Consider the following 14,920-nt stretch of genomic DNA (forward strand, 5'->3'; position numbering starts at 1 on the left):
TTGGACCACATTTCAATAGAAGTTCTGCTGCTGCAGTACAAGTGACATCTCGTGACCCTGAAAGGCACTTTTCCTGTTCATTTGGCAGTAATTTCATGCTCTGTGTAGCACACATGCTGCAAATGTGGGAGGAGAGGTGACGGTTGCAGTGTCAATTGTGTCAGACTTTGAAGATATCTGCAAAAGTCAATACAAACCATTTGAGAAAGGAGAAATAAAAAGCACAACTGCTAGAACAAAATGTTGAACTACAGCAGGAAGAGGTCAAAACTCCAGCAGCACTTGTGGCATTTAAGAGCAACTTTATTGTACACGACAAATGTTTTTAAATGTAAGTTATGCCACAAACTATTTGACTCTACGTAGAACTGAAGCATTTCATACATTAACGAGTCATCCCGACACCTGATGTAATATATATGGTTTTAGAGAAACATTATTCCAGCTTTACACAATACACTCAATACACATCAGACAAGAACATTTGTATCGGCCTACAGATTTTCACACCATTAGGATTACACTGTGCGGATGTTTGTCTGCTCATTAGCATAAAGGCATTAAGTAGTGAGCCTTGTGCTGAATACAAATGAGATAACTACACCTCAGGGGCCAGTCGCACGTCTCCGGCTGCAGCTTAATGAACTCGACAAAGAATCATGTTAAGAATGTGATGTTTACTGTCACTCCTGTTCACCCCCCCCACACCCACCACCTTTTTGTATTTTGATCTATGCACCTCACACTCTCCACAGTTGCACACACCCACCTGTAAGCTGCGCGGTTAGAACCCACACCCACACTGCTGTTGTCTCACGCTGCTCAAATCTATGTCAAGTTTCTCCCATTTTATTCTCTCAACACCCTCAATCTGTCTGTGCCACTTGTGCTTTTTTTTTCTTCCTTCTTCCTCTACACTCCTCTTCCTGCCGGTGTTTATCTCTCCCAGGACTCTCCTCCTCTCGACAGTCGTTGCTGTTACTGTTACACCTGCACCACCCATCGTCCCTCCTTCCTACCGCTGCACTCTGCTGCCCAGGTGCTGCCTTTGCATCCTCATCTCCCATCCTCTCACTCTTTGCTCCTTTGTTCTCTCTCGCTGCTTGTCTTTGTGCATTTATTGTTGTATGTTTTACTGTTGCTTGTAAATGAGCTACACTTTCCTACACTTCATGTTGATGAATGTTACTTTTGACTCAGGCGCCCTCTAGTGACATTCTGGTAGCGACACAAGCACTGTTTGCGTTCACAGAGAAGCTCGTTCAGTAACTTTACTGATGTTTTGTCTCAGTACAATTTAAAGCACTTGTATAAAACTCATTATTAATAATAAAACAAAAAAAGTTCAAATACAATAAATGTCAACACAAGACATAGCGGCCTGTTGGTGAATAAATCTTCTCTTGTTTAATGGCAGTTAGGATGTACGCATTATAACAAAGTGATTTTAAAGCTGTTTCAGTCCGACTGTCACTGACCAAACTTAGATTTTAAATGAGTTAATTACTCAAGGTCGGCTGCTATTTTCGAGGCAGAGAGTTTCATGCCCTCTGTTTGCGTTTACAGGGAGAACTGGCGGAGCAGGAGGGGGATTCTCAGTCCCAGGGCAGCGCCACGTGGCTCGTGGACCCCAAGGAATCCAAACGCACTATCAGCACTAAGTACGAGACCACCATATTCTGAGCGGACCCCTCTTCCTTCCGACCTCTGACCTCTGGGCCTGGTCTCACCCCTCTTCCTTCCCCTCCTTCTGTGTGCCTTTCACTGTGACTCTGCCTCTCCCTCTGTGGGCCGGACCCCTGCCCTCCCCGTCTCCCTTCAGCCATCACTTGTGTCCTCATGTGACAACGACACAGTCTGCTCGTGCTTCGCTCCCTCCTTGTGCTAAACCACCACCGCTTGTACACTTTTAAATAATTATTAGTGCAAACCTTCCGCTTTATCAACCCTGGTCTCACTCACACTACCTGCCTCTCCCCTCCACTGTAACTCGCCTCTCTGTTTGCCTTGTGTGCTTCCTGAACTCTGTGTACAATTCTTTTTTCACCCGTCAACGTCCCACTATTGACTCTTGGTGATAAGCTCTTCTTTTCTTGGTGCTTTTTTTCCTGCTCTATTAGGCGACGGCCACTCTGAGGCTTTTCACTCTGATCTTTCAACTCCTGTCTTCTCTGAGTGCTGAGAGAACCTGATTTACCAGAACCAAGAGTGAGCCACTGCGCACATCCTGTACCTGGATGGACATGTTTCCTGAGGAAACTGAAACACTGGTTGTGTAATTATATGCGTCAGTCGGACTTTAGCAAGACTGTTGGTGTGATTGAGGTTACACTGGGATTTACTAAGGGAGAGAGTTTTCACAGTCAAGTGTTCTGCTCGAAGCCAAAGGAGGCTGAGATCCTAGCACTGTGATAAAGTCCTTTTTATGGAGCTAATAAAGTTAGCATTTTGGGGGGAATAAGGGCATAAAGGCCGATCTGGACCCGCATGTTAGTGGTCCTTGATGCTCCAGAAATGAGACAGTCCAAGCTGTCTTAAGCCTGGCATGCCCTCCTCTGTCTATCAATCAGAGCGGACGCTTCTTCTGGAGAGAACTAACTATAACTAAGCACTTTTACCAAATCCCAAAGTGTGCAAGAATAAGTGCATCTTCCTCTATCATGTCTTTTTTCTTCTTCTTCTTTTCACAACAAATGCCTTCTATGTTCATCCTGTCAGCATTGCCTTTTTGTTTTGCCAATCACTACCAGGTTAATATCTCACGGCTGCTGGTGAAAAGAGTTAATCATTATAAGGGGGGTGTGTGTGTGTGGGGGGGGGGTAATCCGTCACCATCACGATGTTTGTGTCCTTTTAGTTCTGTCATTTTTACTTTATTTTAACCTCACTGCTTTGTGTGCGTGCGTCTGTGTCCCTTCCCTATAGCTGAACACTGTGGCCACTCCCAGCCAGTAAGAAAGGACAGGAATGAGTCCTGTTGCATGGTGGGTAGGATGTTTTGTTGGAAAGGTGACCCACTTCCCATGCGGCAGAATCACATCAGCCGTTGGATCGAGTACACCACAGGAGACAAAAACAGACGTAAAACTTTCAACACTGCTCGATCCATCAGATCATCTGACCTCACCGACTTCATCACCACACACACTCTCTCACACACACACACACACACACACACACTCCATTTAGCTTCCTGTCCACCACAAAGTGACGGTTGTCCCAGCGTCGGATGTATTTGTTGTGCTTTATGCGTGTCCTGAGAAATGACATGTTGCCTCTTAACACCTGTCAGGCCTCCCTCACATGAGGGTTAGGGTTTACTCTTTGAGGAAATGTACAATGCAGAACTTGTAGTTAAAGGGGAAGTGGCCGAGATAAGGAACCTTCTGTTACTTTATGATACAAAGGTACAGACCTCACACTGTAGGTACACAGTCCTTCCTGGATTATTCGTCCTGTATCCACACATCGTAGCATCACTTGATGACATGTATAACTGTGATAAACAATGTAATCTTGCACGGGAGGAACTCTTTAACCAAACTCAAAGGGCAGAGGACCTGACACTACAAAGTTTTATAATCATAATAATAATAATAATAATAAAACAGGGGGTGGCTTTTATTTGATTTGAAAGTTTCTCTGTATGTTTTTAATTGTTTTATAGGACAATGATGTGTCCTAACGCTGTAACTGGATCAGCTGTGGGTCACTGCGGCTCCCTCTCTCCTTCCCCCGCTCCTTTTTTTTGGTTCGGTTAATCTAGACGAGATTATTCACCAAACCTGCCATGCAGGCTGGTACGTCTTTTAGGTTTCAATCTGCAGAACAGAACAATAGGGCACAGCATGTTTCTCCTAGCTAACTCCCAGTGTGTTGACTGTTAATGGTACTTTTTTTGGTCAGCTGATAAATATATGGGTACATGATCTGGTCGTTTTTGATTTAAATGTTGTATATGTGATACGTTGTCAGGCCAGTACGATAACTCTATGGTACGCTGTCTTCGGCTCGCTGGTGTCGGCACCTTCGGCCATCAGCCTGGTCCCGTTCTGCTTTTGCACATTGTTAAGGATCAGGAGAGATATTTCGGGTACTAATCTGATGACGACAATGATGAGAATGATATTGTAAATGAATCTAGCGGTCTGTATTTTGATACTTGAATGATTTTTGCTTTTATAGATATCTATATATATATATGTATATGTATGTATGTATGTATGTAATTTTTGACGTTTGTCAAAAGAGAGAAAAGGACTATGTCTTATAAAGTTAAACATATCGTGAATAAATACCCTGTGATTTAAGAAAAAGAAAGAACAAAAAAAAAAGGCTGAGAAAACAATGACTCAGAAGAGGGACCTCACTTCAGAAAAAAAAGATTGTAAATAATCTTGGGCTTCCAGTCTTTTTTATGATTATTTTTCATAATTGTACAACTAATAAATGGCGCAATTAGAAAAACGGAATCTTGAATCTTTTTTTATTTGTCCATTTCACTGATGCATCGACACATTTTGCCATCTTTTCCTCAATTTTGGCAGAATCTTCTGTCGGATCTTGACAACCTTGAGTTCCGCTGCCAGTATCGGAGCTCAATACTGTCTCCATTTTGTCCGAGGGAAAACAAGGTCAGTGGATGTGCCAGGTTTGAATATTTGTTCTACGCCCTCCTCGTCCAATACAACTTTGTCTGCTGAAGCGTGCACAGCAACAGCTCAGTCCGTGCAACAGCACTTCTGCACAGGTAGGTACAGGCTGCAAGTGACTTTAGGAGTCCACAAAGCATTTTTATATATATTTATATGCATTTAAAGACACTTTGCAGCTGTACATGATCAACTCCATCTTAAAGTTGAGGGTTTTTATGCCCTCTTGACTCCCATCTGTCCTAAAGTAGATCCTTTAATCCTCTTTTGACTTTACAAACTTTACAGTCTGAAACTTTAAGTTTTGCACCCTTGTTAATTTTTGTTAGCTCAGATTAATATAGTAGTTTTCAAATTGCTCCAGCTCCAGGTTGTGCATTGATTGTTTTAGGGAATTTCCCTTCTGACAATTACAATATACACACTATTGTACTATTACAACTTTGTTCAATGTTCTGATAGTTGTGGGGTTGATGGCCAAAAAAAGCTTTATATTGTCTGTGACACTTTTTGGTTTGGAAAACAGGAAGTTGTAATTATACTGTTGATATACAGGAAATACCTTCCTAACCATTATAGCAGAATGCGTCCTATAGCCACAGGACATTACCGTTAAATCATCTCCACTTAAAGCTGCAGCATTTCTTTGATACAATGATGTGTCTGCTGGTATGTTAAAAATGTTTTTGTGTTCTTCAACTGAACAACAGATGATGGTCCCTGCAGCAGATATGAATATGAAATTACACATCAGCTCATTTCCATAGATATGCAACAGACGTCACAGATGTACAGTATGCTGCTGTTCCCGGGAAACAAATGTGCTTGTTATGCTGATTGTGAGGCTGATATCTGCGGATGGGCCTGCTTCGTTCACAAACTCCAACATGCACAAGTTGACAAACTCTTCACAACATGCAGCCTGTAAACTATGAGAATAACTAGTCAAACAAGCCATGTGGTATTTTGTTTTTAAAGGATACACACATTTAAACAGGAACATTTAAACATGTTATGGTGCAAACCTTCTAATAAGTGGATTTATAAATAATAACTTTATTAACAAAAAGCTTTATAGAGTGGTTATAATGAGTGTCTTGGATGGATTACTGTGAAATTAGGCGCATACATTCATGTTCCTCTGTAATTGTAAACGGTTTGAGGATCCCTTAACTTCTCATCTCGCACCATCATCAGGTCAAACTATTATTTTGTCCAATTCTTTGGTTTGTGACAAAATACATGCTAAACTAATGACACCTGCTTAACATCAACTTGCTACCATTATCACTGTAAGCATGTTAGCGTGCTCACGTTAATATTTATCTCAAAGTCCCTATTTGTCCAAGTACAGCCTGATTTACTTATCTATTCTTGTTGAATAGATAAGTAAATACATAAGTCGATTTTCAAAATGCATGTACACACATTATATGTGGCTCAGATGTGTTTAATATATGACTTGTTAAAATGTTTCCACTTGTGCTGTGAAGGAAAATAGTTTTTTGGCTGCTGTTAGTCCAGTGCCTCTTTCTTGATCAGACGTCTTCTGATTGGCCGAACACGCCAACCGGTCCGGAAGCTAATTGGCTCACCTGGCTGCAATTACTTCCCACCTGTTTCCCGTCAGTGACTTCTCGTGCTGTAGTTTTACTTCCAGGAGCAGTGCAGCTGTCAGAGGGGAGTGAGGTGCACAGCTATGGACTGAAAACAGCGCGTTTCTTTTTATATGCACAGCTTTACAGGGTTTACTTCATTTCTCTTAACATCTCCGGTGAGTTATTAAGACATCTTTGTGTTTAAATGTTTGTTTTTGCTTTATTCGTGGATACAGAGGAGTTATGACGGAACAGTTGTTTAGTTTAGTTTTTTAAACGTACGCATCCGTGCTTTTATAAAAATGTTATCACCCTTAAAGACCTGTAGTTATAGTTTTTTTTTTTTAGGCATTTATATGATTATTTCCTGTAGCTGAAGAGGTTTTACGACACTATTTGCTCAGATGTGGCATCCTGTCAGTGGGCAGTTCGGGTGGAGGTGATATACTCTGTAGTGTTAGACATATTCCCACATATGACCAGCATTAATAATCACTTTCATGCACTATGGAAGCCCATACTTCCTTTCAAAGATGACTCATTGATCAATCGTGTTGAATCATTGCATTGCTTTGCTGGCTAAGTGAGTAGAGCTTGAGTCAAAGTACAAATATTTGCACATTAATGTCAATAATACCGATTTTAGTGGGACAAGGTGCCCAGCTAAACATTAATGAAAAACAATGTGTTCACTCAAGCAGCTTGCACAACTTGCTGGTGTTCACCATGAACTTTTGTTCACTGCCAATCATTAATCCAGCTCTGCCCTTGAACACATACATCACATTTTTGGACCCTTTTTAAAAAAATATATATATTCTTTCAATCTCACTGTAATTTGTCATCATAAACTGTAACTGATGATTCCTTGGATTGTAAATCTGGCTCATAAACAGGGCAGCTGTTCACACGGTAAACACGTTAAATACCTGGAGCTGATCCTCCCTTTGTATAGCTAAGAGTGACTTCCCTGCAGAGTTGTAATTCAAGTGCAACACCTAGTCACATCAGAGCGCTCGGCTTGTCTTGAAGACATGGAAGCAAGCAAAGTGACATTCCTCTCACTATGAAATCTTGAGTCAGCTGTGGGTGTAGTGAGCTCTCCCACTGCCGCCCTACAGGTTTGCTGCCTTGTTCAGGTTTGAGAGGGGTGTTGGCTGCTCAGGCCTGGACAGTTGTTTCCTCGCTCTGCTGATCTGAATGAGCTAATGGGAGGGACGGTAATTAGCAGCAATTAAAGCTTTCACTGAGAGACTAGTGCGAGCTTAGTCAAGCTGCTTTTGTTGCCAGAAAACACGAGGTAATGTGGGTGTTGGTAATCAGGTTTTCCCCAACTGTTCTTGCCATGTCTTCATGTCAACAAGACAAATGTGTCATCGCTCTTTGCCAGTTTTCTACATCATTGGTTTCCAACCTGGGACATATAATTACAAGATATTTAGCGGTCACAAAATCTCCTTCTTTCCAAGTCCTTTTATTCTTGTAACTTTAATCTCTTATTTTCTGAGACTATTTCTAAATCTGCTTGTGAATCTTTGTTTCAAGTAGGCTACTTTCTAAAGTTAGCTTCTCTTGTTTCAAAACTGACTGTGTCGAAAAATAAATCTTCATACAAGTTGATCTCTGCACTGTACCTGCACTTGATTTCAGAAAACTAAGTTTGTTGGATTTATTGTAGAAAGAAAAGCCTTGAGTAGATAAATAAAGTAAAAAGTAAAAGAATTCCTTGCCCTTCAACTGAGACAAGTCATAGATTACAACCCATGTAATGCATATACATCTTATATTTTCAAACGGAGCTCGGGTGTAGCCATAGAGAGAAAATAATAAAATATATATTTTTTAATTTAATATATATATATATATATATATATATATATATATATATATATATATATATATATATATATATATATATATATATATATATATATATATATATATATATATATATATATATATATATATATATATATATATATATATATATAAAAAAAAATATTTATTTATATATATTATCTCGAGGCCACGATTTACTAATTGGTTCATGCGAAATATAATTTGTAGTCTCAATTTAATTAAATGGTTCCAACGTTTGATTCATTTGTGGGCACAAAATAAATAGTTAAACCATTTTGGCAGTCCACAAGGCCAAGTCATTCATTCAGCCATCACATGCTTGAGGCACTTGTCCTTGGTTTGTAGTTCGAGACTCTTAAATTAAGCTTTACTTTAGTCTGCGGATGAGTTATGAACGCATGTTTGACAACACTTTTAGTAAAAGGCAACCAATGAAGATTGAGAGTTTGTGCATTAGATCGTCTTCAATGTGCTTACTTGGAGGATGCTATATATCGACTTAATAGTTGATCAATTGGAACGCCCTTGAAAACGTAATGTTTACTGATGGATGTACGTACTATCTACTGTACAGACTTCATGCACTAGGGAGCAAGGCTGGTCTGTTGTGCTGCCTCTCCGTATAAACACTTATCTCGTACGCACAAATGAACCAAAACAATCGGTATTATTTTTTTATCCGTAGTTTCTGTCATTGAAAAAACAAAGATTGAGTAAAACCAAGGTTAAAGCCAGTATGTGAGAAATACTGAGGTTCAGGAAGTTTTCATCAGACATCCAGGAATAAAACCTCTAAGTGACAATTATTAGATTTTAGAAATGTACATTTTATTCGTTTAGTTAACTGTTAAATTACATTTACTTTCCCAAAGCCTTTTTAAAAGTCCCATCTTCATCCTAACGGGAAGAAAAAAATAATAAATCTCAAACCAAAAACCCCCAAAGTCACAGAAAGAAATACAGACTTACTATCCTCCATGGTTGCTTTAGACCTGATATAAATCCTCATTAATGTTTCACCTTGTTTAAACTGCTGCCATAAAATGCAGTCCATTACAAGAAGCGGCTCCCATTTCCTAGAAACATTTCTTGTATCACAAATAATTTAAATTTGAACTTGTACTAGCAGAGCAGACATATTGTTTATGGTGGCTGAGTGCCTGCGAGGAAGCTCATGCAGTAATTACTATGATGACTCTCAGCCCGAGTGACTTCAATGTCATTTTGGAGGCTTATTCTCATAGAAACGGTGACACTCACTCATAACGGGAAACCTTAATTCCTTTAGCTCCTATATGTTTAATCAAATGTTCCCTGAGATAAGAGAACAATGAAGTTCGCTTTGCTCTGCTCCCACGAACACACCTGAACCTGATTGTGCAGCTGTGGCTACGTGATGAGTAAGCAGGTAAACGGGTTGTTAAGCTTTTGTCCTGGGATACAGTATAGTGCATTTGTATTACCCATTTCGCCAAAAATCCACTACATAGTCCTAACTCGAGTTAAATAAATATTATCCCTTCATGTCTCAATCATTATGCATTTTTGGTGGTATTTGCTTTTGGCACTTTAAGCACTTAAAATGGAAAGTAAAGAGGTTAGAACTTTTCTTTTCTTTGTGCTCCTATGAATTCATTTACTGCCCTATTTGTTTCTTAGGTGTATGTAATCATCAGTAATAATCCTTCTATTTTTTTTTTGGATTGCATGCGTCTCTATCGCCTGACCTGTCAGTGGTAATATATACACGGCATAATAGGCAGGACACGCATTTGTAGAGCGGCGCTGCAACATAACGCGGCATATCAACTGTCTGTGCACGGATTGTACACGACGTGAAGCATGTCATGCGTATTCACAAACAAAGATGAGCATTTCTCGCTTCATAGCTGAATCATCGTGACTGGAATTGTCCATACACATGTAAATGTAATGCCCATTACACTTAGATTGGACATTTGATGATGCCACACATCTGTTAGCACAATGTATCAGTGGAGGGAAGATATAGAGGTATATTTCTCCTTTTTTAAAAGTTACGTACCCTTTTTGTGCAGAAATATATGCCAAAGTGTATCTGTAGCTGATATGAAGCTTCAACGGTCTGTAATAAAAGGCTGTAACTTTGGAAGATATCCACTTTCTAAGTTCGCTTTTTTTTTTAAATTATTACTATCCCTCCACTGCAGCTCAACAGGGAAACACAAAGAGGGAATTTTGTACTAAAGACTGAAACTTTGGAAGACATGAGGACTCTGTCTCCCATCACTTACACTGAAAGCACATTAGGAAATAATCTTTTACTGGCCAGTACAGACATGAATGATGACTGCCAATATAACCAGTTTCAATGCCCACATGGGAACATTACTATTGTTTTAAGACTGACTTAACAAACTGATGCATCCTTTTAACATAACAAAACCCCAATAATGTGTAATTAAAAATGTTTACTAAGTCATCCATTAATTTATATAATGACTCAATTCACATTTATGATTAATATATCACAGTGACGGCACATTTGACATCTTTTTAAATAGGAGAGCTATTACATTATGAGGATCATTTCGCTATCAGTTGTAATTTATGGCAGTCATTTATCACACTAATGGAAAGATTTGACATTAATAGTTGTTGCAGTGATGTTTACAAACCAATTTTGTGAATTATTAAGGCTTCATCTCGTGTTTACCGGCTGTGGGAGGTCAGTCTTTGTATTTGATGAATGGTTTAAAAGAGACGGCGGTGCCACACGCACACACATTTCATCTGATTCCACTTTGGCCTTTTTGTCCCGATCTTATATTTTCTCCTTGACCTTTTTCAGATTCTACCTCAGACTGATTCTCGGTTAAATTTACACACTCAAAAGAGGACCGCGAGGCCCAGGTCCTGCCCTCGTCCTCTTCCTTGTGCAATGCCGAAGAGTGACACTTGGCCAGGCGGCGTTGCCATGGAATCCTCGAGCAATTTGGACAGTGCCGAGAGCTGCGACAGTGTAATCAGCATGAACTCTGGCTATGTGAGTGCTGCTGTAGATCCTCATCTCACTGACCCTGTATCTTATCTGTTGGTTGTATAACATATGGACACACTTTACTGCTACTCGTCTCCTCTGGCTTATCTGAATAAACATTACTTATAGAAATGCTTCTGTCGTTTGTTGGGAAAGTACTGAGATTTCAGGCTGTAATGACGTGCGCATGGACATTTACAGTAAATATGAGAAGGGTCAAATGAGCGCATGAGATAGGAAGTGAATCTCTTTTGAGGTGAAATGCGTACATGTTTCTCAGGCAATGTTTCAGTGGGAGTTTTCTCTAAACTCAACCAGAGGGGTAAGGATCTCAAGCAGTCACCCGAAATGAATTCTTCTGACAAGCCAATATAGAATGAAAGATGGCCAAGAACAGGACAGGAGTGGTGTAATTAGTCATTCCTTTGCAGCAGTTTGTACACCAAACAATTTTGACCATTTGTTCCCGTCCTGTCTCTCATGGCTGTGATGAGGGTTGAATGGACGACCGAGATTGCTGAAGATTTAAGAAACTGTTCAGCGTTTGAGTGCACTTCACAGTCTCTTGTTTTGTGTGCAGAGTGATGACAGTATGGAGCACTTAACTGCAGAAGAAAGAGCGTGTCTCATGTATCTGGAGGAAACTATTGAAGCGCTGGAGGTGCAGGAAGACAGCGGATTATCCAATGATGAACCAGACCCTGACAAAACGGGTCGGATGAGAGTAAATGGTATGTTCATGTCAAGAAATATTCCTTTTTGGGGCGCCCTAGTCGCTCGCCTGGGGGAGCAGATACCCAATGTACCAAGGTTTAGTCCTGTCTACCTCAGCTGTGTTATTGCAGAAGCAAAAAGAATAAATAATCTTAACAAAAAGAAAATATTCAGTTCATGTTTTGTGTATGTATGTACAGTACCAGTCAAAGGTTTGGACACACCTTCTCATTCTGAGAAGGTGTGTCCAAACATTTTATGCTTAAAATAGCATCAATAACTGCAGTAATTGTGCATTTCTTCCTTAGACATTTCCAGTTTCAAGTCTGATGAGTCAACAAGAGTGTTAACCAATGGAGACGAAGCTGAGCATCACGCTCTAAATCAAACCCCAGAACCACAATCCTCTCCTGCCGCTGCAGCTAACGCGAAACATCTCGAAACATCAATGGACCTAATGACACAACCAAACCCTCCAGTCACTGAATCAGTCACTGAATCAGTCACTGATTGCAAAATCCACCCATCAGCTACACAGTTGTGTGTATCCACGGATGGAGATGGTAAACTAAAGATTGTCCCAAGTGCCAGTCTTTGCCCCAGTCAGTCCACGGGAGCCTCTGAGACAGATGTGGGTGTGATCCCTCCTCCCTCAGACTTCATGGATGAACCGGGCCTTCCTCCACAGCAGCAGAAAGTGAAGAGTCTTCCTCCATCTGCAGGAATATCCAATAACCAGCCAGGAGCAACTATTGACTTGGAGCAGCTACGCCAGAGAGCCTCTGAGACGAGAACTTCAGTGAGTTCGCCTGTGATCAAGGAGCCTCCAAACAAGCCTCCAGAACTGAGTCTACCAGCCGTCAGCCCTGGTCTACTAATAAGTCCTCCTGAAGCCGCTGAGCCAAGAAGTCCACCTGCTGTGGCCCCGAAGCCCAAGAAGCTTCCTTCCAACATTATTCTGAAGTCCCACAAGTCAGCAGTGGCCGGCTCTGATGGCACCTCTGGACATTCGGTGCCCAATGACCGGCTCTTGTCGGAACCCCAGAGGATCCGCATTGAGGCCCTCCGAAAGCTTGGCCTGCTGCCTCAGGCAGACTCGGGGCCCGCCCTGAGCCCTAAGCTTTCCCCAAAAACAAGAAGGTCATGGGCAGCTCCTCCTTCTCCAATCAGCACGGCTGCTCCACATACACCACCCTTGACACCATCTTACACCCAATTCAACAGCCCACCTCCTGCCTCCGTCCCTCTCCAGTCTCCTGCAGCTGTGTCAACATCAGCTACTTCCCCAGCTCCTGCGGTCCAGCCTGCTGAGGTTCTCGCAGCACCTGCTGCTTTCAGTGACTCAGTCGAACCTCCGCTGTCAGATAATGGACTGCCTGCTGTCAAAGATGCTTCAGAGGCCACAGTTAATGCACAGGTGAACACACCCTCTCTTCCCCCGATTGCCCTTGTAAAGCATCTAACCCCACCCAAGGTCTTCAAATCAGCCACCCTGGAGCGCTCTGGCCCAGGTCTAAGCAACTATATGGCTAATCAAGACTCCAATGAGGCAGGTGGTGAGCAGAGCCCCAGCCAGCGACGTAACAATCGGCCGCGCCCCGCGTCTCTGGGGAGTGGGAAAGAGTTCATAAGCATTCAAGGAGAGCGTTCGCAGGTGGCCCGTGCCACAAGCAAAGAGCCTGATTTACGGAGGACCCTGCCTGCCGTCACCGCCTTTCAGCACTCCGGACACTCTCAGAAGCTGCCCCGATCGCAAGGCATCAGTGTACTGATCTGCCCGAGGGCAGAAAACGAAGAAGAACGCCGTGAGGCCCTGAAGAAGCTGGGGCTAATCAAGGACTGAGGCATCTATCTTACACTAACTGCCACGGACTACCTTCAGATTCTATATTTAAAGGAACATACCAGAGATTCATACATGATTGATGAAGGCATTACAAAACTTTCAGGAAGCAGCTTAACCACATATTTATGCAATTAGATTTTTACTGCGTTAAGCATGAGACTGACTCGCACGTCTTGAATACACTGGCCCACATTTGCATCTACTTCTTACTCCTATTGTACAGCCATATGTACAGTGTTTTATTTCTCCTAAAACTGACAATCAAGAACCTTTTGGATATTCACTGACTCGCTGTAGCTGTGGTATTTTAAATTAAAAACACTATTACTTTAAAGAGGCAATGAGTTATTTTGTGTATGTTTCTTGTGATCTAAAGGTCTGAATCTTTTTGTATGTCCGTGTCTGCTTTCACATGTTGTTCTTGGTTACAGTGACACTACTGTGATACTGGTTTCCCTCTTAGTTCTCTTTATAGATACTTTCAAAAGTCACCTTTTGTTCACTTCCACTTCCTAAAATTAGTTTTAGGAAGTTTTTTTTGTTTTGTTGACCACAGGAACCGGCTAATATTCAGGTTTTTGTGTACTGAACACGAGCTACATTAAACCTGTATTGCGCAGGCAGTTTGTCAAAAAGAAAGGGTTGTTTATAAAATGAATAAAATCTAACTCAAAGCACATAACAAGCGGCCACTAGGTGATAAGAATTTGAAATATGCGGTTAGTATGGTTGCATAGTGACACACATGGCAAAACTTACAAGCTAGTCAGTTGACCCAAGAACCTTTTATTAGGACTTATTATTATGTTTTCCGATCATACACTGTCACTATGTTGCCCACAAGACGTCATGTCAAATAATAAATTGAGGCACCAGTTTTATGGCTCTGCTTCTGCACCTTTATCTGATATTATAGCGATAACTTGTGCAACCTGTTTTCTCACCTCCTGGTTTAGCCTTTATGCAACACCTGAGCTGCTCTTTGTGGCACATTTACGAGCAGACGGTCTGTCTGGAAAACATTTTACCACTGCTACAGGCTTTCAGAGACGAATAGATCTGATCTTTTCTCTAATGTGGAGTTAAGGTCACCTACTGCTGTGAAAATTAAGCCCAATTTGAAAGAGAACTCTCTCAATAGGTATTTACACCAGGCTGCTGCACTATAGAGGTGGCAAAAGTGTTAAACTAAAAGTCAGCAAATGTTAATAAATAGACTTTATGGACAACT

At 41.3% G+C, this 14,920-nt stretch overlaps 2 protein-coding genes across 3 annotated transcripts in view; both read left to right on the top strand.

Annotated features, from left to right (window-relative positions):
• The window catches only part of anks1aa (ankyrin repeat and sterile alpha motif domain containing 1Aa), a 57,207-nt gene extending 52,735 nt beyond the window's left edge, over positions 1–4,472 (top strand). The window contains 2 exon segments of the mRNA XM_029436361.1: positions 1,567–1,661; positions 2,926–4,472. Coding sequence (XP_029292221.1) covers positions 1,567–1,661; positions 2,926–2,929 — 99 coding nt within the window. The 3' untranslated portion in view covers positions 2,930–4,472.
• A 1,810-nt stretch (positions 4,473–6,282) lies between these two features.
• LOC115011068 (specifically androgen-regulated gene protein-like) lies at positions 6,283–14,309 on the top strand. Of its 2 annotated transcripts, XM_029436005.1 has the most exons (4): positions 6,283–6,426; positions 10,941–11,135; positions 11,710–11,860; positions 12,152–14,309. In XM_029436005.1, the coding sequence occupies exons 1-4, from the start codon at positions 6,382–6,384 to the stop codon at positions 13,684–13,686; spliced, it is 1,926 nt and encodes a 641-aa protein (XP_029291865.1). In that variant the 5' UTR covers positions 6,283–6,381; the 3' UTR covers positions 13,687–14,309. The 2 variants fall into 2 exon arrangements, with proteins under 2 accessions (XP_029291865.1, XP_029291864.1); XM_029436004.1 differs by lacking the exon at positions 10,941–11,135.
• The last annotated feature ends 611 nt before the right edge of the window (positions 14,310–14,920 follow it).

Source organism: Cottoperca gobio, chromosome 7 (assembly GCF_900634415.1).
Source record: "Cottoperca gobio chromosome 7, fCotGob3.1, whole genome shotgun sequence".
Taxonomy (NCBI): Eukaryota; Metazoa; Chordata; class Actinopteri; order Perciformes; family Bovichtidae; genus Cottoperca; species Cottoperca gobio.

Bases quoted from the DNA above. Each gene is read 5' to 3' on its own strand.
- LOC115011068 (XM_029436005.1), top strand. From the start codon at position 6,382: ATGCACAGCTTTACAGGGTTTACTTCATTTCTCTTAACATCTCCG. The intron at 6,427-10,940 runs GTGAGTTATTAA...GACCTTTTTCAG, and splicing joins CATTTCTCTTAACATCTCCG to ATTCTACCTCAGACTGATTC. The intron at 11,861-12,151 runs GTATGTTCATGT...TTTCTTCCTTAG, and splicing joins GGGTCGGATGAGAGTAAATG to ACATTTCCAGTTTCAAGTCT.